The 24,382-nt window shown below is 50.9% G+C and overlaps 2 protein-coding genes across 3 annotated transcripts in view; one reads left to right on the plus strand and one right to left on the minus strand.

The window, feature by feature from the left end:
• On the plus strand, positions 1-7,262 carry OPA3 (outer mitochondrial membrane lipid metabolism regulator OPA3). The gene is made up of 2 exons (XM_069746160.1): positions 1-167; positions 5,366-7,262. The coding sequence occupies exons 1-2, from the start codon at positions 26-28 to the stop codon at positions 5,674-5,676; spliced, it is 453 nt and encodes a 150-aa protein (XP_069602261.1). The 5' UTR covers positions 1-25; the 3' UTR covers positions 5,677-7,262.
• The window catches only part of VASP (vasodilator stimulated phosphoprotein), a 23,569-nt gene continuing 5,046 nt past the window's right edge, over positions 5,860-24,382 (minus strand). Inside the window, exons 3-12 of one of the 2 annotated variants that reach the window (XM_069746158.1) lie at positions 18,386-18,554; positions 18,244-18,301; positions 18,088-18,125; positions 17,618-17,883; positions 17,247-17,386; positions 16,996-17,081; positions 9,744-9,789; positions 9,592-9,670; positions 9,289-9,346; positions 5,860-7,219 (exon numbers count right to left, since the gene is read on the minus strand). In XM_069746158.1, coding sequence (XP_069602259.1) covers positions 7,182-7,219; positions 9,289-9,346; positions 9,592-9,670; positions 9,744-9,789; positions 16,996-17,081; positions 17,247-17,386; positions 17,618-17,883; positions 18,088-18,125; positions 18,244-18,301; positions 18,386-18,554 — 978 coding nt within the window. In that variant the 3' untranslated portion in view covers positions 5,860-7,181. The remainder of the gene's footprint in view (positions 7,220-9,288; positions 9,347-9,591; positions 9,671-9,743; positions 9,790-16,995; positions 17,082-17,246; positions 17,387-17,617; positions 17,884-18,087; positions 18,126-18,243; positions 18,302-18,385; positions 18,555-24,382) is intronic. The other variant, XM_069746159.1, reaches the window with a different exon arrangement.

Below are 24,382 nucleotides of genomic sequence, written 5' to 3' on the forward strand. Positions count from 1 at the left end.
ACTTCGGCATGTGACGTCACTAAAGATGGTGGTTGGAGCGTTTCCTATCGCGAAGCTCCTCTATCTGGGGATCCGGCAGATTAGTAAACCGCTCGCCAACCGGATCAAAGCTGGAGCCAGACGCAGCGAATTCTTCCGCACCTACATCTGCCTGCCGCCCGCTCAAGGTGATTATACCGGGGCGACAGCTGCGCTACCGGGACGTGTAGGGAGGTGACCAATCACACCTCGGCAACGACCTGCGCCAGCCAATCACAGTGCAGCAGCTTAAAGCGGCGATCACGTGTGTGACAGAGAGGTCACCCTGATCACATGGAGGAATATGGGGGTCACCAAGAGCTACACAGGAGAGTGCCCCCATAATCATGATCCACTGCCCCATAATAATGACCCACTGCCCCATAATAATGACCCTCCTGCTACACTGCCCCCAAAATAATGACTCCCTGCTCCACAAAAATGACCCCCGCTACACTGCCCCATAATAATGACCCCCGCTACACTGCCCCCAAAATAATGACCCCCTGCTCCACTGCCCCCATAATAATGACCCCCTGCTCCACTGCCCCCAAAATAATGACCCTCCTGCTACACTGCCCCCAAAATAATGACCCCCTGCTCCACTGCCCCCATAATAATGACCCTCCTGCTACACTGCCCCCAAAATAATGACCCTCGCTACACTGCCCCCAAAATAATGACCCCCGCTACACTGCCCCATAAAAATGACCCCCCTACTACACTGCCCCCATAATAATGACCCCCCTACTACACTACCCCCATAATATTATTATTATGCATTTTTATAGCGCCATTTATTCCATGGCGCTTTACATGTGAATACGGGGCAGATATAGACAAATACATTAAACATGAGCAGATAACAAGGCACACGAGTACATAAGGAGGGAGGACCCTGCCCGCGAGGGCTCACAGTCTGCAGGGGATGGGTGAGGATACACTAGGAGAGGGAAGAGCTGGCTGTGCAGCTGTTCAGTAGGTTGAGGATCACTGCAGGCTTGTCGGAAGAGATGAGTCTTCAGGTTCTTTTTGAAGGTTTCTATGGTAGGCGCAAGTCTGATGTGTTGGGGTAGAGAGTTCCAGAGTATGGGGGAAGCACGGGAGAATAATGACCCTCCTGCTACACTGCCCCATAATAATGACCCTCTGCTACATACACTGCCCCCATAATAATAACCCCCGCTACACTGCCCCATAATAATGACCCCCCTACTACACTGCCCCATAATAATGACTCCTCTGCTACACTGCCCCCATAATAATGACTCCTCTGCTACACTGCCCCATAATGACCCTCCGCTACACTGCCCCATAATAATGATCCCTCTGCTAGTTTCCATAATAATGACCCCCCACTACACTGCCCCATAATAATGACCATGACCCCCACTACACTGCCCCATAATAACCATTGCCCCCCCCACTACACTGCCCCGTAATAATGACCATGATCCCCCCACTACACTGCCCCCATAATGACCCCCTACACTGCCCCCATAATAATGACCCTCCTGCTACACTGCCCCCATAATAATGACCCCTGCTACACTGCCCCTATAATAATGACCCCTCTGCTACACTGCCCCATAATAATGACCCCCCTACTACACTGCCCCCATAATAATGACCCCCCTGCTACACTGCCCCCATAATAATGACCCCCCTGCTACACTGCCCCCATAATGACTCCCCTGCTACTCTGCTCCCATAAGTGACACACTGCCCCATAATAATGACCCACTGCTACACTGCCCCCATAATAATGACTCCTCTGCTACACTGCGTCATAATAATGATGCTACTGCCCCCATAACGATCCCTGCTACACTGCCGCCATAATAATGACCCCCCCTACTACACTGCCCCATAATAATGACCATGACCCCCCACTACACTCTGCCCCATAATAATGACCATGACCCCCCCACTACACTGCCCCCATAATTTCCCTCCTGCTACACTGCCCTCATAATAATGACTCCCCCGCTACCCTGCTCCCATAATAGTGACACACTGCCCCATAATAATGACTCCTCTGCTACACTGCGCCATAATAATGGCGCTCCTGCTACACTGCCCCCATAATGACCCCGCTACACTGCCCCATAATAATGACCCTCCTGCTACACTGCCCCCATAATGACCCCCGCTACACTGCCCCATAAAAATGACCCCACTGCTACACTGCCCCCATAATAATGACCCAACTGCTACACTGCCCCCATAATTATTACCCCCCACTACATTGCCCCATAATGACTCCCTGCTACACTGCCCCCATAATATTAACCCCACTGCTCCCACAAAGGTATGTGTCCACGTTCAGTATTACATCCGGATTAGCTGCGGATTGGATGCTGCATACAGCCGCAGCGTCCAGATGTTACAGATAGTGGAGGAGATTTTATAAAATCCCGTCTCCACTATGCGTGCGAACACGCATCCGGCGGCCCTGCATAACCGGACATGCGGCACGTCTTTTTAGAACGCAGCATGTCTGTGACGCTCCGTCCAGGGCCCTATGTATGGGGTGCAGTGAATTTGGATGTGTGCAATGAACACATCCGGAATCACCGGGCATACAGAAGGGGGCGGCGCTTTGGGTGTAGCGGGGTTTCCGCTCCGTCCAAAGCTCAGTCATTACGGAACATGGACACACACCCTAATAATGACCTTCCATACTACCCTGCCCCCATAATAATGACCTCTGCTACACTGCCCCATAATAATGACCCCCCACTACACTGCCCCATAATAATGACCCCTCTGCTCCACTGCCCCCATAACAATGGCCCCCTTCTACACTGCCCCCATAATAATGACCCCCCGCTACGCTGCCCCATGACCCCTCTGCTACACTGCCCCATAATAATGACCCTCCTGCTACACTGCCCAATAATGACCTCTCTGCTACGCTGCCCCATAATAATGACCTTCCTGCTACACTGCCCAATAACGACCTCTCTGCTACGCTGCCCCATAATAATGACCCTCCTGCTACACTGCCCAATAACGACCTCTCTGCTACGCTGCCCCATAATAATGACCCTCCTGCTACACTGCCCAATAATGACCTCTCTGCTACGCTGCCCCATAATAATGACCCTCCTGCTACACTGCCCAATAATGACCTCTGCTACGCTGCCCCATAATAATGACTCCCCCGCTACACTGCCACCATAATAATGACTGCCCCACAATAATGACCCGCTGCTACACTGCTCCCATAATAATGACCAACCCCGCTACACTGCCCCTATAATGACCCCCCTGCTACACTGCCCAATAATGACCTCTCTGCTACGCTGCCCCATAATAATGACTCCCCCGCTACACTGCCACCATAATAATGACTGCCCCACAATAATGACCCGCTGCTACACTGCTCCTATAATGACCAACCCCGCTACACTGCCCCCATAATGACCCCCCTGCTACACTGCTCCAATAATGACCCCCCGCTACACTGCTTCCATAATGACCCCCGCTACACTGCCCCCATAGTAATGATCCCTGCTTTACTGCCCCATAATAATGACCCCCCTGCTACACTGCCCCCATAATGGCTCCCATACTACACTGCCCCCACAGTAATGACTCCCTGCTACACTGCCCCCATAATAATGACCCCCCTGCTACACTGCCCCCACAGTAATGACTCCCTGCTACACTGCCCCCATAATAATGACCCCCTGCTACATTGCCCCCACAGTAATGACCCCCGCTACACTGCCCCCACAGTAATGACTCCCTGCTACACTGCCCCCATAATAATGACCCCCCTCCTACAGTCCCCATAACCCCCATGCTACGCTGCCCCCATAATAATGACCCTCCTGCTACACTGTCCACTAATGATGACCCCTCTGCTAGTGCCCCATAATGACTCCCCCGCTACACAGCCCCCATAATAATGACTGCCCCACAATAATGACCCCCTGCTACACTGCTCCCATAATAATGACCCCACTGCTCCCATAATGACCCCCGCTACACTGCCCCCATAGTAATGATCCCTGCTTCACTGCCCCCATAATTACTACACTGCCCCATACTAATGACTCCACTGCCCCCATTACAATGACCCCCTGCTACACTGTCCCATAATAATGACCCCCGCTACCCCATAATGGTGACCCCCCCTGCTACAATGCCCCCATAATAATGGCCCCCCGCTACGCTGCCCCATAATAATGGCCCCCCTGCTACACTGCCCCCATAATAATGCCCCCCTGCTACACTGCCCCCATAATAATGACCCCCTGCTACGCTGCCCCCATAATAATGGCCCTCCTGCTACCCTGCCCAATAATGATGACCCCTCTGCTAGAGTGCCCCATAATGACTCCTCCCGCTACACTGCCCCATGACTGCCCCACAATAATGACCCCCTGCTACACTGCTCCCATAGTAATGATCCCTGCTTCACTGCCCCATGACTACACTGCCCCCATAATAATGACCCCCCTGCTACACTGCCCCCATAATAATGACCCCCGTTACACTGTCCCCATAACCCCCTGCTACACTACCCCATTATAGTGACCCCCTGCTACACTGCCCCCACAGTAATGACCGCCTGCTACACTGCCCCCACAGTAATGACCCCCTGCTACACTGCCCCCACAGTAATGACCGCCTGCTACACTGCCCCCACAGTAATGACCCCCTGCTACACTGCCCCCATATTAATGACCCCTCTGCTACATTGCCCCATAATAACGACCCTCCTGCTACACTGCCCCCATATTAATGACCCCCTGCTACACTGCCCATAATAATGACCCTCCTGCTACACTGCCCCATAATAATGCCCTCCCTGCTACTTCCCCCATGATAGTGCCTTCATAAAAGTATCACCAGATATGCTGCCCTCATAATAACTCTTGCTTCTCTGCCCCCTTGTGACTCCCTATGCTCTACCCCATAATAGTGCCCTCACAAGTGACACCTACTACTGCTCATGATAGACCCCCGTATGCTTCCTCCTATACCACAGCCAGCTGTGACAGCTTCTCAAGCCTTTTCCTCACCATAGAGAGTACGATGATATGAAGCTTCCCGTCTGCTGCGGACGTTCATACAAAAAACTAAAGTCGCTCAACTATATTATTTTCCAGTCTTGAACCCAACCAGTCATTGCTGATCCCCCTCCACCTTAATAGTCACAGACAAATTGCTGTAAGTGCTACACACAGAGGATGCAGTGTGTCGGGGTGTAGACAGAGGGCGCCGCTCTGCATGCCATGCATTGACCTCTGATTTTGTTATTGTATATTCTGCCCCCTGCTGGGCGCACCGTGCACTGCAGCTCGTGTGTCACAATCCTCTGGTTTCTTTGCAGTTTACCATTGGGTGGAGATGCGAGCGAAGATGAGGATCATGGGTTTCCGCGGAGCCGCCATTAAACCAATGAACGAGGAAGCGGCGGCAGACTTGGGGGCGGAGCTTCTAGGGGAAGCCACCATCTTTTTAATCGGAGGCGCTTGCATGGTGGCAGAATACTCGCGGCAGGCCACCAACTCCCGCCGGAAAGAGGAAGAGATGGAGGCCAGACTGAGCTCCATGGAGACAGAGATTGCTCGGCTGGGTCTCCTCACAGACGAGCTGGATGCGCGCGCTCGAGCCGCAGAGAGGCAGCAGGTGGCAAAGTGAGGCCGCTGCGCTGTGGTGAAGCTGGTGCCAGACCGGTGCCGGCCGCGTCTCCAGCCGTGGAATGAACAGCGGGACATGTGCCGTCTCTGGAGCAGCACGATCCGCAGAGGCCGGCCGCCCCGAGCGCTGGAGGGTGTATATAACCAGAATAAAGGACATTTCTGTGCTGTCTGGACACGGACAAAAGAGGCAAAGGATTTTATTTCTAGAAAACTGCTTACAAAAACAAAGTCCCTCATATATATATATTTAGATAGATATCAGCGCAAAATAGGTCAAAGCCCGACCTCCCCCGAGCGCCGCTCTCCAGTGTCTGACACCAATATCCTAAACCATCTGATGAGAGGAATCCGTCACCCGCCACCATTATACAGACGCAAATTCTGCTAGAAAATTTATACAAAAATTGAAATGATTCAAAAAAATAATAATAAAAAAGAACCCGTGAATTATCCCATAAAATTCCTATTGGTTGAAGCTCGGAGCCTCTGCAAACCCGTTTAGAGACACTCGGGAGAGTGTGGGAATAGGAGGTACTGGAGGGTGCAAGGAATGTTAGAATAGGGTGCAGAGCAGGCGGGGGGCCGCAGCTAAGACACAGGGCGCAGGAAAACGGAGGGGGCCGCAGCGAAGACATAGGGCGCAGGACACAGAGCAGCTCAGGAAAACAGAGGGGGCCGCAGGGAGGGAAAAGGGAGCAGGGAATTGGCCGCAGCTCGGGAAAAGGGAGCAGGGAGGGGGCCGCAGCTCGGGAAAAGGGAGCAGGGAATTGGCCGCAGCTAAGACATAGGGCGCAGGACACAGAGCAGCTCAGGAAAACGGAGGGGGCCGCAGCTCGGGAAAAGGGGGCAGGGAAGGGGCCGCAGCTAAGACATAGGGCGCAGGACACAGAGCAGCTCAGGAAAACGGAGGGGGCCGCAGCTCGGGAAAAGGGGGCAGGGAAGGGGCCGCAGCTAAGACATAGGGCGCAGGACACAGAGCAGCTCAGGAAAACGGAGGGGGCCGCAGCTCGGGAAAAGGGAGCAGGGAGGGGGCCGCAGCTCGGGAAAATGGAGCAGGGAGGGGGGCCACAGCTAAGACATAGGGCGCAGGACACAGAGCCGCTCAGGAAAACGGGGGAGCAGGGAAGGGGCCGCAGCTAAGACATAGGGCGCAGGACACAGAGCAGCTCAGGAAAAGGCTAAAGGGAAGGGGCTGCAGCTAAGGCATAGGGTGCATAATGGGGGCTGCAGCTAAGGCAGAGGGTGCAAAGTAGGATGGGGGGGGTCACAGCTCAAGGAAGAGGACAGCAGAGACAGCACAACATAGAAGGGGGCTGCAGAGCAGGAGCCGTAGCTCAGGAGGGCACAGAAGTGAGGGATATCCAGGAGCCGGCGGGCCCAGCAGCAGTACAGGGCTGTGTGGGGTACAGGTCGCCCGTTGCCCCCAGCAGGGGAATGATTGCAGAGTCTGCCATGCAGCACAGTGGGTAGAGCCTGAGACTTCACAGTGGGCGATCGCTGAAATCACGAAGTGCTGCTCCTGCGCATTTCTTGCATGAAGGCTGGAAAAAATTACAATAAGAAATAAAAAGCGTTAATAACCTGGAGGGATTCCTGTGCTATCTGCCGTACAGCTCCTGTAGGATGGCCCGCACTGTACATCTGATGCAGCGCTGCTTTATTTAAGGGACTGACCAGTAATGTCTGACTTATGGGACCCTCGCCGGTCACTATGATGGTCTTTGGCTCCCACTTCAGCTTCCTGCTAGGCCCCGGTGCGGGGGGGCTGGGTTGGAGCATGCTCGGTGGGGTTCAGCTCAGTGTCGGGGGCTCACGGAGACAGTGGGGTGATGCACGAGGTGAGAGAAACCCAAAGCATCTGCACAACTTGATGCAAATTTTCCCTTTTGGACTTATCCTATTGTCGGGGAAATACGAGGCCCCAGACTGTGCGCGGCTCTGCATGCACAAGCCATTATGTAGATTTCCATTTTAGTTCCAGCCAGAACTGCAATCCCCATTCTGCCGCTTTCTGGTTGACTGATAGTGTTTTTCAGTCCCTACATAAACACAAAGAATTATAGGCTCTCGGGAGGTCCGCGGCAGAATTGTGAGCGAGCAGAGAGGTTGGCGGCAAAACTGAGCAAGGCAGGGAGGTGCGCGGCAGAACTGTGAGGGAGGTCGGCAGCAAATTGTGAGCGAGGCAGGGAGTTCGGCAGCAAATTGTGAGCGAGGTAGGGAGGTCAGCGGCAGAACTGTGAGTGAAATAGGGAGGTCGCCAGCAAATTGTGAGCGAGGCAGGGAAGTCTGCGGCAGAACTGTGAGCGAGGTAGGGAGGTCCGCGGCATGATTGTGAGCGAGGTAGGGAGCTCCGCGGCAGGATTGTGAGCGAAGTGGGGAGGTCGGCGACAACTGTGAGCGAGGTGGGGAGGTCGGTGGCAGAACTGAACGAGTTGGGGAGGTCTGTGGCAGGATTGTGAGCGAGGTGGGGAGGTCGGCGACAGAACTGTGAGAGAGGTGGGGAGGTCGGCGGCAGAACTGAACAAGTTGGGGAGGTCTGTGGCAGGATTGTGAGCGAGGTGGGGAGGTCGGCGACAGAACTGTGAGCGAGGTGGGGAGGTCGGCGGCAGAACTGAACGAGTTGGGGAGGTCCGCGGCAGGCTTGTGAGCGAGGTAGGGAGGTCGGCGGCAGAAATGTAAACAAGATGGGGAGGTCTGTGGCAGAACTGTGAGCGAGGTGGGGAGGTCCCGCCGCAGGATTGTGAGCGAGGTAGGGAGGTCGGAGGCAGAACTGTGAGCGAGGTGGAGAGGTCGGCGGCAGAACTGTGAGCGAGGTGGGGTGGTCCGCGGCAGGATTGTGAGCGAAGTAGGGAGGTCCGCGGCAGAAATGTGAGCGAGGTAGGGAGATCCGCGGCAGGATTATGAGCGAGGTGGGGAGGTCGCAGGCAGAACTGTGAGTGAGGTGGGGAGGTCCGCGGCAGGATTGTGAGCGAGGTAGGGAGGTCCGCGGCAGAAATGTGAGCGAGGTAAGGAGGTCCGCGGCAGAAATGTGAGCGAGGTAGGGAGGTCCGCGGCAGAACTGTGAGCGAGGTAGGGAGATCTGCGGCAGGATTGTGAGCGAGGTGGGGGGGTCCGTGGCAGGATTGTGAGCGAGGTAGGGAGGTCCGTGGCAGGATTGTGAGCGAGGTAGGGAGGTCCGTGGCAGGATTGTGAGCGAGGTAGGGAGATCTGCGGCAGGATTGTGAGCGAGGTGGGGGGGTCCGTGGCAGGATTGTGAGCGAGGTAGGGAGGTCCGTGGCAGGATTGTGAGCGAGGTAGGGAGGTCCGTAGCAGGATTGTGAGCGAGGTAGGGAGGTCCGTGGCAGGATTGTGAGCGAGGTAGGTGATCACGTAAATATCTGCAGTGATACTTCTGTCTGTGGTTTTACACTTCTGAGATGAGTTTCTGCTTTTGGACAAAAATAAAACCCCGGAGGAACATAAAACCTGACAGCGGAAATAATTACTGAGTGCCGAGACACAATGTGCATTATGACCACATGAGGGCGCCATGCTGCCTGCCATACAGTGATCTGATATTTAAAGGGCCAGACATGCGTACAGTGGAGGGCGGTGTGACATCACATCTCACCTTCTATGATCTCCTCCTTGACTTTCTGCAGCTCCTTTCTCATTTCTTCTAATAATTCCTGTGGGAACAGACAGACGCTGCTGTGAAATAATCATGACAATCCTTACCTGTGACTCCTCAGCAGGAGGTGGCAATGGGTTGACTGCAATGTCACATGCCCCCCACACAAGTCAGCCAGAATCAATGGTGGGAAGGGGGTATAGACCCCCACAGCTTGGTCACATCGGGTGTAATCACCCCCCTCTAAACATAACCACAACCCCACCCGGCTGCGCCGGTCAGAAGCCGCGTCCATCATGTTACCTGCTTAATCCTCTCCATGGAGTCTGATTCTTCGGCGCTCGGGGCCACGTCTGCGGGGCTGCTGACTGTGGACTTCATCCTACAAAGAACACAAAGTCAGAGAATGGAAAGAAAAGGCAAAACCCACCGACCCCTGACACCCTAACACTGACCTCGGCAGCGTGGTGCTTCCCTTGTCCCACGGGCGACGGGCCGGCTCTGCAAGACACAATATGACAGATGTGAGGGGTCAACAGAACCACAAAAATCCCAACCCCTCCCCGACACTGACAAAGCACCAGCTCTATTACTGACAACCTGTATACTATGTATGAGAGGTTGTCAGACCCGCCCCTGGTGATGATATAACGGCTCGGGACCCAATTCCTCAAGCAATTGTCAGTGGTCTCGTAAGACTGACACTTTTGAAGTTCTTGCACCATAGACCCAGGGGGTCTGCAGAGTGGGGTCCGCAGACTTATTGATAAGTGACTTTGCTGCATCTCACGCCAGCAGCAGCGGTGGACAATGACGACTCGGGGGTCCGAGAATTCATGGTGTGATCCCAGGGGTGGAAAAACCACTGGAAATCTCATTTCTCAAGATTTCGTTCACCGACTGCTAAGAAAATCACAGCAGGAAAAAATCTGCCGTGTGTGAATTTATGCTGCAGACGCCACGACGGATTTAACCCTTTGTATTGCAGCATGCGTGCTAATCCGGACCTGTTCAACAATGAAAGGAGGGTGCTTAATAAATGGAGGGAATCATAAAGAGAGGGGAAGTGGGTAACAAAGATTCTTCTCTTTTTTTTTTTTGCATCAATTCCGAATTCTGACAAAAAAACTGAATTGAAAACTGCATGAGCGATTTCCACCCCAAAGACGGGGGCCCGGGCACACGGTGCTAGCAAAAATCACCAATATCCCCACCTACCCACAGTATCATGAATCACCTACTGTCACCTGCAGCCCCTTCCATCACATCTGCTCCCTTCTCCTCTGCATCTTCCACCTTATCGCAGGTGTTTGCAACCCCCATACCTCATTCCCCTCTTACAGCTCACTCAAAGCCCCTTCTGCATTCTCTCTCCACCCGCAGCCCCTTCTGCATTCTCTCTCCTCACAGCCCCTTCTGCATTCTCTCTCCTCACAGCCCCTTCTGCATTCTCTCTCCTCACAGCCCCTTCTGCATTCTCTCTCCTCACAGCCCCTTCTGCATTCTCTCTCCTCACAGCCCCTTCTCCTGCATTCTCTCTCCACCGGCAGCCCCTTCTGCATTCTCCTCACAGCCCCTTCTACATTCTCTCTCCTCGCAGCCCCTTCTGCATTCTCTCTCCTCGCAGCCCCTTCTGCATTCTCTCTCCTCGCAGCCCCTTCTGCATTCTCTCTCCTCACAGACCCTTCTGCATTCTCTCTCCTCACAGCCCCTTCTGCATTCTCTCTCCTCACAGCCCCTTCTGCATTCTCTCTCCTCACAGCCCCTTCTGCATTCTCTCTCCTCACAGCCCCTTCTGCATTCTCTCTCCTCATAGCCCCTTCTGCATTCTCTCTCCTCATAGCCCCTTCTGCATTCTCTCTCCTCACAGCCCCTTCTGCATTCTCTCTCCTCATAGCCCCTTCTGCATTCTCTCTCCTCATAGCCCCTTCTGCATTCTCTCTCCTCATAGCCCCTTCTCCTGCATTCTCTCTCCTCATAGCCCCTTCTGGATTCTCCTCACAGCCCCTTCTACATTCTCTCTCCTCACAGCCCTTTCTGCATTCTCTCTCCTCACAGCCCCTTCTCCTACATTCTCTCTTCACCCACAGCCCCTTCTGCATTCTCTCTCCTCTCAGCCCCCTCTCCTACATTCTCTTATCACCCACAGCCCCTTCTGCATTCTCTCTCCTCACAGCCCCCTCTCCTACATTCTCCTCACAGCCCCTTCTGCATTCTCTCTCCTCACAGCCCCCTCTCCTACATTCTCCTCACAGCCCCTTCTCCTACATTCTCCTCACAGCCCCTTCTGCATTCTCTCTCCTCACAGCCCCTTCTCCTACATTCTCCTCACAGCCCCTTCTGCATTCTCTCTCCTCACAGCCCCTTCTCCTACATTCTCCTCACAGCCCCTTCTGCATTCTCTCTCCTCACAGCCCCCTCTCCTACATTCTCCTCACAGCCCCTTCTCCTACATTCTCCTCACAGCCCCTTCTGCATTCTCTCTCCTCACAGCCCCTTCTCCTACATTCTCCTCACAGCCCCTTCTGCATTCTCTCTCCTCACAGCCCCCTCTCCTACATTCTCCTCACAGCCCCTTCTCCTACATTCTCCTCACAGCCCCTTCTGCATTCTCTCTCCTCACAGCCCCTTCTCCTACATTCTCCTCACAGCCCCTTCTGCATTCTCTCTCCTCAAAGCCCCCTCTCCTGCATTCTCTCTCCTCACAGCCCCTTCTCCTGCATTTTCTTATCACCTGCAGCCCCTTCTGCATTCTCTCTCCTCACAGCCCCCTCTCCTACATTCTCCTCACAGCCCCTTCTGCATTCTCTCTCCTCACAGCCCCCTCTCCTACATTCTCCTCACAGCCCCTTCTCCTACATTCTCCTCACAGCCCCTTCTCCTACATTCTCCTCACAGCCCCTTCTGCATTCTCTCTCCTCAAAGCCCCCTCTCCTACATTCTCTCTCCTCACAGCCCTCTCTACTACATTCTCTCTCCTCATAGCCCCCTCTCCTACATTCTCTCTCATCACCAGTAGCCCCCTCTCCTGCATTCTCTCCTCACAGCCCCTTCTCCTGCATTCTCTTATCACCTGCAGCCCCCTCTCCTGCATTCTCTTACCACCCGCAGCCCCCTCTCCTGCATTCAGTTCTCACCTGAAGCCCCCTCTCCTGCATTCTCATCTCCTGCATTCTCTCCTCACCTGCAGCCCCCTCTCCTGCTCCTGACATCCAGTGTGCTGTGTTGCCGTACATTTCTGGTCTGCTTTTCCCCACTAATTGCAGCCCAGGTCCTGGTGACAATCAGATCCTGAACACTGAGCCCCAATGATTGCACCCACATTTAAGACTGGTAATGCATTAATATAGCTGCAAACAAAATTCCCCCTCCCCTAGTGTAAATTTGGTTTATTTGCAATAAATCGCTGAATACAACTGATATAACAAGTGGTTTCTCCAAATTGAGCAAAAAATCTCACTTTTACTGGCTGCTGCAGTCTCAGGTTCTTCAGCCCCTGCACAGAATCGCTCAGAAGAGCACGATTGTCTCCAGCACCGGATGTAATAATCCAGGACCTCATCAACGATATCAGGCTGAGAATAAACACATCCAGTACCCGGCCTGGCTGTCAGAAATGTTACTTGGGAGTCACCACACTCATCAGATATTCCTGCCCCAGGTCGGATGGACGGTCACTTGAGTAAGTAGTATATAAGAATCGGAGTCCTGCCCTCGCACCCACCTGAAATAATCCTCTACAGATTATTAAAAAACAGCAATACAAAGCAGGGACTTCCAGGGCTCCTCCAACGCATTTCAACTTTTTGGTCCTAATCATGGCTGCTTTCTCTGTAGCATCTTAATTGCTCAAATTGTTTAAAACAAAGCTGTGGAAACCAATCACCTAAATTGCAGTACCCTGTGAGATTTACATCAGAGGTGCATGATGCAAAGATCCCCTCCAATTTGCTCAACACCATACAAATAAAATAGCGGTATGTTTGGAGGGGGAATGATGAAGCAGACCCAGAAAATAAACATAAACAACCTGCTTAAAATAAAGCACAGTGGAGGTTCAGTGATGCCTACAACGATGCATGACGGGGGCTTAGTGATGCCTACAAAGAAATACAGCGGGGGCTCAGTAATGCCTACATTAAAGGATGGTGTCACAGGTGTGTCAGATGCTACAGTCGCTCTGCATCTGGCTGCAGATTGTCTCTGCTTTTGGCATTGCAGACGCCCTCTTAATCCTTCTGACCTTTGGACCAAGTAGCAACCTCCCTCCTACTCTTATTGACACACCTGGATCTGGGTGTTTATAAACTCCCAGTCTGCTTCAGGGATATTCACATTTTCCATTGTAAAGGCTTGGAGCGATAGCAGTCGGCTAACTTCCTCTCTGGTACTGTTGGAGGACGTTTGGTGTTACCTCTCTGAGTTTGCCTAAGATAAGTTGCTTCCCCCTTGTTTGCCTCCCTTCTTCTCTAGTGTACAGTGGGAACTGACCAGTGCTCATCCCCCCCCCCCTTTTCCCTATTCAGGGCCTAGTTCTAGGGATATACAGGGCTTAGGTTCCTACTCGACGATTGGTGTGGAACCAATAGAGGGACGGTAGGGGAGGCAGGGTGCTATTGGATCTGACTAGGGGTCTCCACTCCCCCTTTCCGAAGCGTTTGGGCTTCCTTCCCCTCGTGTTGCACTTAAGTCTTCCCACAATGTGTGTGACTGATGGTGGGGGCTTAGTGATACCTACAATGAAGCATGTTGGGGGGCTTAGTGATGCCTACAGGGAAGCACGGCGGGGGCTGGTTGTGATGTCTACAGTGTAGGATGGTGGGAGTTTGGTGTTGCCTACAGTGAAGCATTACGGGGGCATGGAGATGCCTACAGTGAATCACGGGCGGGGCTTGGTGTCGACTGCAGAGAAGTATAACAGGGGCACAGTAATTAAAATGAATTTATCTATATAATTGTCTAAGGGGTACTTCCGTCTGTTTGTCTGTCTGTAACGGAAATCCAGCGTCGCTGATTGGTCGCGACCAATCAGCGTCAGGTTTAGTCCGGCTGCGAATTGGCCCCTCCCTACTCTCCTCCAGTCAGTGCCCCCTCCCTACTCCCCTCCATTCAGCGCCAGTGTGTCGCCCCGGGCCAACTTTTTACTATTGATGCTGCCTATGCAGCATCAATAGTAAAAAGATATGATGTTAAAAATAATAAAATTAAAAAATTGTGCTATTCTCACCTTCCACCGTCCACCGATGCACGCGATGCTGCCGCCAGCTTCCGTTCCCAGTGATGCATTGCAAAATTACTCAGATGACTTAGCGGTCATCTGGGTAATTTCGCAATGCATCACTGGGAACGGAAGCTGGCGGCAGCATCGGGACAGATTGGTGGACGCCGGACGGTGAGTATATAACTATTTTTTTTTCTTTCTTTAACAAGGATATGGTGCCCACACTGCTATATACTGCGTGGGAAGTGTTACATAATGCGTGGGCAGTGTTACATACTGCGTGGGCAGTGTTGCATACTGCGTGGGCAGTGTTGCATACTGCGTGAGCAGTGTTGCATACTGCGTGGGCAGTGTTATATACTGCCTGGCTGCTATATACTACGTGGCCTGTGTTATATACTATGTGGCTGTGCTATATACTACGTGGCTGTCTGTGCTATATAATAATAATATAATAATAATATAATATACTACGTGGCTGTCTGTGCTATATACTACGTGGCTGTCTGTGCTATTTACTACGTGGCTGTCTGTGCTATTTACTACGTGGCTGTCTGTGCTATTTACTACGTGGCTGTCTGTGCTATTTACTACGTGGCTGTCTGTGCTATTTACTACGTGGCTGTCTGTGTTATATACTACGTGGCTGTGCTATATACTACGTGGCTGTCTGTGCTATATAATAATAATATAATAATAATATAATATACTACGTGGCTGTCTGTGCTATATACTACGTGGCTGTCTGTGCTATTTTCTACGTGGCTGTCTGTGCTATTTACTACGTGGCTGTCTGCGCTATATACTACGTGGCTGCGCTATATACTACGTGGCTGCGCTATATACTACGTGGCTGCGCTATATACTACGTGGCTGTCTGTGCTATATACTACGTGGCTGTGCTATATACTACGTGGCTGTGCTATATACTACGTGGCTGTCTGTGCTATATACTACGTGGCTGCGATATATACTACGTGGCTGCGATATATACTACGTGGCTGTGCTATATACTACGTGGCTGGCTGTGCTATATACTACGTGGCTGTGCTATATACTACGTGGCTGTGCTATATACTACGTGGCTGTGCTATATACTACGTGGCTGTCTGTGCTATATACTATGTGGCTGTCTGTGCTATATACTACGTGGCTGTCTGTGCTATATACTACGTGGCTGTCTGTGCTATATACTACGTGGCTGTCTGTGCTATATACTACGTGGCTGTGCTATATACTACGTGGCTGTCTGTGCTATATAATAATAATATAATATACTACGTGGCTGTCTGTGCTATATACTACGTGGCTGTGCTATATAATACGTGGCTGTCTGTGCTATATACACAACGTGGCTGTCTGTGCTATATACTACGTGGCTGTCTGTGCTATATACTACGTGGCTGTGCTATATAATACGTGGCTGTCTGTGCTATATACACAACGTGGCTGTCTGTGCTATATACTACGTGGCTGTCTGTGCTATATACTACGTGGCTGTCTGTGCTATATACTACGTGGCTGTGCTATATACTACGTGGCTGTCTGTGCTATATAATAATAATATAATATACTACGTGGCTGTCTGTGCTATATACTACGTGGCTGTGCTATATAATACGTGGCTGTCTGTGCTATATACACAACGTGGCTGTCTGTGCTATATACTACGTGGCTGTCTGTGCTATATACTACGTGGCTGTGCTATATACTACATGGCTGTCTGTGCTATATACTACGTGGCTGCGCTATATACTACGTGGCTGCGCTATATACTACGTGGCTGTACTAAGCGCGACGTACATACATACAGTACATACATATTCTCGAATACCCGATGCGTTAGAATCGGGCCACCATCTAGTGTAAAATAATAACAGGGAGAGACCGACTGCAATTGAAGAGAAGATAAAGTCCTTTCCTTATTCTCCTCTTTTCTGTAACAGAACGCAGTGAGGGTCCTGCACACCCGGCATGCTATGAACTTGCTGCAGGAGCGTAAAAACTAAGGCGTTAACATGTACATTCCTGTCAGGCAGAATGTACAATGCAATTGCCCTCAGGCACCATTTTTTGCTACTCGGCCGCGGCCCTATTTTCTTTTGCACCTTTACTGAAAAAATTCTCTACATAGTTGAACATAATAAATGTACGGAGGCTGCATCTAAAGGAAATGTAGGGGGCAACATGTAAAACTAAACAGGGTGTGAGTCCTCCGTTCTACAGCCACATCATATGATTGTAGCACTGCCCTGATGAGGAATAACCATAAAACGTATGAAAGAAGGAGACAATAAGGAAGCACCCCGGGAAAACCTGACGCTGCAGGTACTGCAGGGGTGGGGCCGGTCTCCATCTTAGGGGATTATGCTCTGGCCCCGAAGATTCTGAATTAAGCAAGGACCGTTATCACGATGTTATAAGATCTTGTATCGGCCCATGAATGATGAAGCAGATATTACAGACTGAATGCTGATGTGACTCACCTGCCTGGCTCCGTCCACTGGTGATATCATTATCGTCTTGGGTGGCTGTGGGGGCCGGGCGCTCCGCCTGCTGGGTCATCATCTTCCTATAGAGAGAAGCCAAGAAATGAATCACCTATGTGGTCTAATACACTGTATATGGAAATAAGACGCGATCACAAATCATCACGTATCTCCGAAGAGCCCCAAGTCTAGTGAGGTCACTGCTAAGACACCCCCAAAAGGCGGGGAAGAAGGGACAAAATCGCTACCTGCGGGCCAGCATTTTATTCATTTCCTGCATGAGTCCTCCTCCACCTCCACCCCCGGTCGATGCTCCTCCACTGGTGCGGCTAACGTCTGGCTTGGGCGGGCCGCCACTGCTAGGAGAGGAGCCGCCAGACTCCTCCTGCTGAACCAAGTAGAAAAAAAAAAAAAGGTCAATAAATCACCAATATCCCCTCATCCTCACCCACTCAAAGCATCCGGATCTGTCTACAACCACATCTGCACCCGCCCCTTCCCTGCCACCTCCAACCTCCCACAGCCACACCTGCATCCGTCACTGGCTACTGTCCACATCACCTTAAATCTCCCCTGTAACCTCGTACTCCCCCCCACATTCCCCTTCTTTTTTTCTTACCTTTGACACTTTTTTCAGCTTGGCCGCAGCTAAGGCAGCTGCCAGGCCTCCACCGCTCGATTCAGCCCCTCCAATCACTCCTCCTGAAGGCAAGGGTGGTGGAGGAGGAGGGCCACTCCCAGGAGGAGCTGGTGGACCCCCAGGAGGAGCTGGTGGACCCCCAGGAGGAGCTGGTGGACCCCCAGGAGGAGGCGGTGGACCCCCAAAAGAAGGTGGTGGTCCTGGTGGTGGGGGTGGTCCAGCTGATACTGGGGTGACTGAAGCAACTAAAAGAGAAGTGATGGTTATTGCCGGCCATTGTACCCCACCCTAAACAGAAGCCTCCTAATGTGTATAAATGAAGAGGAAAACCATCATCAGCCGCCCGGAATACTGAGATAACATTAAAGGGCCTTGGGGGGTCTCTGATTTACTCCGATGACTTAACATTAGGCCTGTGAGCTGTTTTTGACCCTCTTATGCCCCCGTACCTGGACTCTGGACTTTCTGCTCCAGTTCTGGCTGCGGCCTGTGGACAAAGGACATGACTGGTAAGAACAGGCACCAATCTCTTAGGCCCACAAGGCCGCCCTCCATGTCACGGTGCCTAGCCTCATCATGGCCGCCATGTTGCTGCTGACACTCACCTCCTTGGCGGCTCCGGCTCTTCTGCTTTGGGTCCATTCTGACTGGGCCATGGCGCACCTGCAGAAAAGACACCGGTGACAGGCTCGGCCCAAGGTCGGCGCGCTCAGGTCACATGACTGCGGGGGGCACACCGGATCTTACCAGTTTCCAGACAATCAAGAGCCTGTATTATCCCCGCAGCGAACTGACCGGCCTCCTCCTTGCTGCTGAAGTTCAGCCCCCACACCTGCCGCGCGTCCCTCCACTGGTGGAAGTTGGGCGTAGCCTGGTTGTACTTCAGTCCTCGGATCAGGGGGCAGTTAATTACAACCTGCAGAAGACGAGAAGATAGAAGAGATAACCAGCGAACTGTCTGATCACACAGCAACCGCCATGTACGGCGAGAGCCTGCAGAGGGCGCTGTGGCCAACGGGGACGAGACGCCATGTCTATGAAATCCACTAGAAGAAAATGGTATTTATTGCCGATAGCAACCAATCACAGCGCAGCTTACATTTTCCAAAAGCAGACAAAGATGTGAAAGCTGAGCTGTAATAGGAGAAAATGTCTTTGCAGCCATTCTAATCTGGACAGATTTACAAAATGGTCTAAAGATATAAGAAAGAGGGTGAGGGCCACGCAAACCCTCAGCCCACCAATAACCATGGAGACGAATATCAACTAATTACATGACAAGGATACGGGTCTTATTTCTCAAGACTGTCCTTGTTGCCTGTGGCAACCAAACACAGCTCAGCTTTCATTTCTTAAACATCTCGGGAAGAATGAAAACTGCACTGTGATTGGTTGCTAAGGGCAGTGCAGGCAGTTTTCTTTTAGTTTTGATATCTCTGCAGCTCCTGTGTGGGGCCCACCAGTGGTGACCCCGTAAGGGGAGGAGCCAGATTTTGCTGTGGGTGGAGCCATTAGAAGTTATTTCTATATCTGAATATTTTACAATAGGGCCCGCCAGCTTCACACTACGTCACCGGCGACAGCACGACGATATGGAGAAATCACAAGAACCAGCATGCAAGACGACCACAGCGGGCAACAAGTCCCCCCGACGTTATATACAGAGCTGAGAGACGGCGGTGTTGATCTGCTGCACAATTATTACACGAGGGGAGGAAGGAGCAGCCGCCGCTACACGTTACAACATGTCCTTCCTGTGTCCACACTGCAACCCCCTGAGCAGGCGACATGACGGACAGGAGGGATGAGAAACCACCTGACACCATCACATCGAACAGCTAAAGACATACAGTATATCACAGGGCAGCGTAACCGCCATTATTACCCCAAACTTAAAGGGGGTATCCGGGACTTCATCAAAAAACAAAAAAATGTACCTAAGCACTAAAAGGCAGATAACTACAACTTACCTGCCTGTTGTTCCCGGCGCTGTTCTTCCCCAGTACAGAGCGGTCACAGACGCTCCTGCCGGGGATTCAGCTGTCTCTGCCGGCGTCACATCTGCAGAGCGGAGGCTTCTCTTCCACGCCGCTATGTCGAAGGGACGGGACTTACGCCGTCATTCTGATTGACAGCTGGATTCCCACAGCCTGAGGTAGAAGGCTGTCAATCAGAATGAAGCCGGGGGTCCCGCTCCGTCACACCAGCAGAGACAGCTGAAACCTGGCAGGAATGGTATGTCATGGGGAAGAACAGCGCCATGCACAACAGGCAGAAAAGTAAGAATTACCTCTGCCTCTTAGTGCTTAGGTATATGTTTTTTTTTATAAAGTCCCAGATAAACACTTTGAAAGGAATCTAAGTGAAAATAAGAGCGGTCACACCATAGAGCTCTGTACTGTAAGAGCGGTCACACTATAGAGCTCTGTACTGTAAGAGCGGTCACACTATAGAGCTCTGTACTGTAAGAGCGGTCACACTATAGAGCTCGGTACTGTAAGAGCGGTCACACTATAGAGCTCTGCACTGTAAGAGCGGTCCCACTATAGAGCTCTGTACTGTAAGAGCGGTCACACTATAGAGCTCTGCACTGTAAGAGCGGTCACACTATAGAGCTCTGTACTGTAAGAGCAGTCACACTATAGAGCTCTGCACTGTAAGAGCGGTCCCACTATAGAGCTCTGTACTGTAAGAGCGGTCACACTATAGAGCTCTGCACTGTAAGAGCGGTCACACTATAGAGCTCTGTACTGTAAGAGCGGTCACACTATAGAGCTCTGCACTGTAAGAGCGGTCACACTATAGAGCTCTGTACTGTAAGAGCGGTCACACTATAGAGCTCTGCACTGTAAGAGCGGTCACACTATAGAGCTCTGTACTGTAAGAGCAGTCACACTATAGAGCTCTGCACTGTAAGAGCGGTCCCACTATAGAGCTCTGTACTGTAAGAGCGGTCACACTATAGAGCTCTGCACTGTAAGAGCGGTCACACTATAGAGCTCTGTACTGTAAGAGCGGTCACACTATAGAGCTCTGCACTGTAAGAGCGGTCACACTATAGAGCTCTGTACTGTAAGAGCGGTCACACTATAGAGCTCTGTACTGTAAGAGCGGTCACATTATAGAGCTCTGTACTGTAAGAGCTGTCACACTATAGAGCTCTGTACTGTAAGAGCTGTCACATTATAGAGCTCTGTACTGTAAGAGCAGTCACACTATAGAGCTCTGTACTGTAAGAGCAGTCACACTATAGAGCTCTGTACTGTAAGAGCAGTCACACTATAGAGCTCTGTACTGTAAGAGCGGTCACACTATAGAGCTCTGTACTGTAAGAGCGGTCACACTATAGAGCTCTGTACTGTAAGAGCAGTCACACTATAGAGCTCTGTACTGTAAGAGCAGTCACACTATAGAGCTCTGTACTGTAAGAGCGGTCACATTATAGAGCTCTGTACTGTAAGAGCAGTCACACTATAGAGCTCTGTACTGTAAGAGCGGTCACACTATAGAGCTCTGTACTGTAAGAGCGGTCACATTATAGAGCTCTGTACTGTAAGAGCGGTCACACCATAGAGCTCTGTACTGTAAGAGCGGTCACACTATAGAGCTCTGTACTGTAAGAGCAGTCACACTATAGAGCTCTGTAGTGTAAGAGCAGTCACACTATAGAGCTCTGTACTGTAAGAGCGGTCACATTATAGAGCTCTGTACTGTAAGAGCAGTCACACTATAGAGCTCTGTACTGTAAGAGCGGTCACACTATAGAGCTCTGTACTGTAAGAGCGGTCACATTATAGAGCTCTGTACTGTAAGAGCAGTCACACTATAGAGCTCTGTACTGTAAGAGCGGTCACATTATAGAGCTCTGTACTGTAAGAGCGGTCACACCATAGAGCTCTGTACTGTAAGAGCGGTCACACTATAGAGCTCTGTACTGTAAGAGCAGTCACACTATAGAGCTCTGTAGTGTAAGAGCAGTCACACTATAGAGCTCTGTACTGTAAGAGCGGTCACATTATAGAGCTCTGTACTGTAAGAGCAGTCACACTATAGAGCTCTGTACTGTAAGAGCGGTCACACTATAGAGCTCTGTACTGTAAGAGCGGTCACATTATAGAGCTCTGTACTGTAAGAGCAGTCACACTATAGAGCTCTGTACTGTAAGAGCGGTCACATTATAGAGCTCTGTACTGTAAGAGCGGTCCCACTATAGAGCTCTGTACTGTAAGAACGGTCACACTATAGAGCTCTGTACTGTAAGAGCAGTCACACTATAGAGCTCTGTACTGTAAGAGCGGTGACATTATAGAGCCCTGTACTGTAAGAGCGGTCACACTATAGAGCTCTGTACTGTAAGAGCGGTCACACTATAGAGCTCGGTACTGTAAGAGCGGTCACACTATAGAGCTCTGTACTGTAAGAGCGGTCACACTATAGAGCTCTGTACTGTAAGAGCGGTCACACTATAGAGCTCTGTACTGTAAGAGAGGTCACACTATAGAGCTCTGTACTGTAAGAGCGGTCACACTATAGAGCTCTGTACTGTTAGAGCGGTCACACTATAGAGCTCTGTACTGTAAGAGCGGTCACACTATAGAGCTCTGTACTGTAAGAGCGGTCACACTATAGAGCTCTGTACTGTAAGAGCGGTCACACTATAGAGCTCTGTACTGTAAGAGCGGTCACATTATAGAGCTCTGTACTGTAAGAGCAGTCACACTATAGAGCTCTGTACTGTAAGAGCGGTCACATTATAGAGCTCTGTACTGTAAGAGCGGTCACACTATAGAGCTCTGTACTGTAAGAGCGGTCACACTATAGAGCTCTGTACTGTAAGAGCGGTCACACTATAGAGCTCTATACTGTAAGAGCGGTGACACTATAGAGCTCTATACTGTAAGAGCGGTGACACTATAGAGCTCTGTACTGTAAGAGCGGTGACACTATAGAGCTCTATACTGTAAGAGCTGTCACACTATAGAGCTCTGTACTGTAAGAGCGGTCACACTATAGAGCTCTGTACTGTAAGAGCGGTCACACTATAGAGCTCTGTACCGTAAGAGCGGTCACACTATAGAGCTCTGTACTGTAAGAGCGGTCACACTATAGAGCTCTGTACCGTAAGAGCGGTCACACTGTCGAGCAGGGCGGTCACACTGTCGAGCAGGGCGGTCACACTGTCGAGCAGGGCGGTCACACTGTGGAGCAGTCTTATTGAGTATATCAAATTCCCTAACTTCTTTTCTGACAGATAAAAGTCAAGTTTTCTGCACTGGATCACTAGGACCGGCTACTGATCCAGGGGTTTATTTTGGTTTCCAAATTTGGAGTCAGGCTGAGCTGTGGATTTGATAGAAATGATCAACATCTCACAGTATAAATCTGTGGAATTTGTGTGTCCTGGCTTAAATCATGTCTCGTGCTGAAATCACACCCGAAGCTGCACTCATCGTTATCTACTGCATTACTTATTATACTCCAGTTACATCCAGAGCTGCAGTCACCGTTATCTACCACATTACTTATTTACTCCAGTTACACCCAGAGCTGCAGTCACTTATCTACTACCATACTTATTTACTCTAGTTACATCCAGAGCTGCATTCACTGTTATCTACTACATTAGTTACTATACTCCAGTTACACCCAGAGCTGCAGTGTGGTTCCCTTTGACAAGGCTGCAGTGTCAGTTTCATACAACAATTTGCTTCCAAGCACAATCAACTGATCTGTGACTGCAGCTTTGGATGTGACTAAGAGGTGGTGGAACTCATGGGGGAGCTTTGGTTCATTCTTCTTATCCAACACAGTCACCTTGGGCTCCCATAATTCCATGTTCATTATCGGTATAGCTCTGCTCATCCTGAGCCTCCTGGTTCATGAACAAAATGACAAAACTAAAATAATGACTGACACAAAGCTGGATCTGCAGGGGAGAAGTTAAACGCTGCAGATTTCCATCCGATCTGGGATGACGGCATTTTGGGGCCCTGTAATGGCGTCCATGAAACATCTGAGCTAATACACACAAGGACGACTCGGGGACGGACACCTCCAGGTGAGTGGGGAACGCTCCATAATTAAATATCTACAAGAGGCTGTGATGGCTCCTGTATTCACATCCCCTCCGGCGCTGGACACATTCCTGGAATAACTCATCCTCCCAGTCCTCGTCAGAACCGCAGCCGTGGGGCGGTCAACATTCAGCGCTCCACAGCCAGCGCCTCTACAGCCAGCGCTCCACTGCCAGGAGTTGGCGGATGCTTTAGTCCAGGTCTGGGAGGAGATCCCTCAGAAAAACCATCCGCTGTCTCATCAGGAGCATGCCCAGGTGTTGTAGGGAGGTCATAGAGGCACGAGGAGGCCACACACACTACTGAGCATCTTTTCTTTGTCATGAGGCATTTCCACTGAAGTTGGATCAGCCTGTAATTTGATTTTCCACTTTGATTTTGAGCATCATTCCAACTCAAGACCTCCGAGGGATATTAGTTGTGATTTACACTGATAATTTTTAGGTTTTATTGTTCTGAACACATTCCACTATGCAATGAATAAAGATTTACAACTGGAATATTTCATTCAGTGATATCTAGGATGTGGTATTTTAGTGTTCCCTTTATTTTTTTGAGCAGTGTATATTTGATACATGATACACACCTGGTGCATAGACACATATACTACTTACATATATGGTACATATGCACATTACACATAAATGTGACACACACACACACTACAATA

The sequence above is a fragment of the Ranitomeya imitator genome, chromosome 2 (genome assembly GCF_032444005.1).
Source record: "Ranitomeya imitator isolate aRanImi1 chromosome 2, aRanImi1.pri, whole genome shotgun sequence".
Taxonomy (NCBI): domain Eukaryota; kingdom Metazoa; phylum Chordata; class Amphibia; order Anura; family Dendrobatidae; genus Ranitomeya; species Ranitomeya imitator.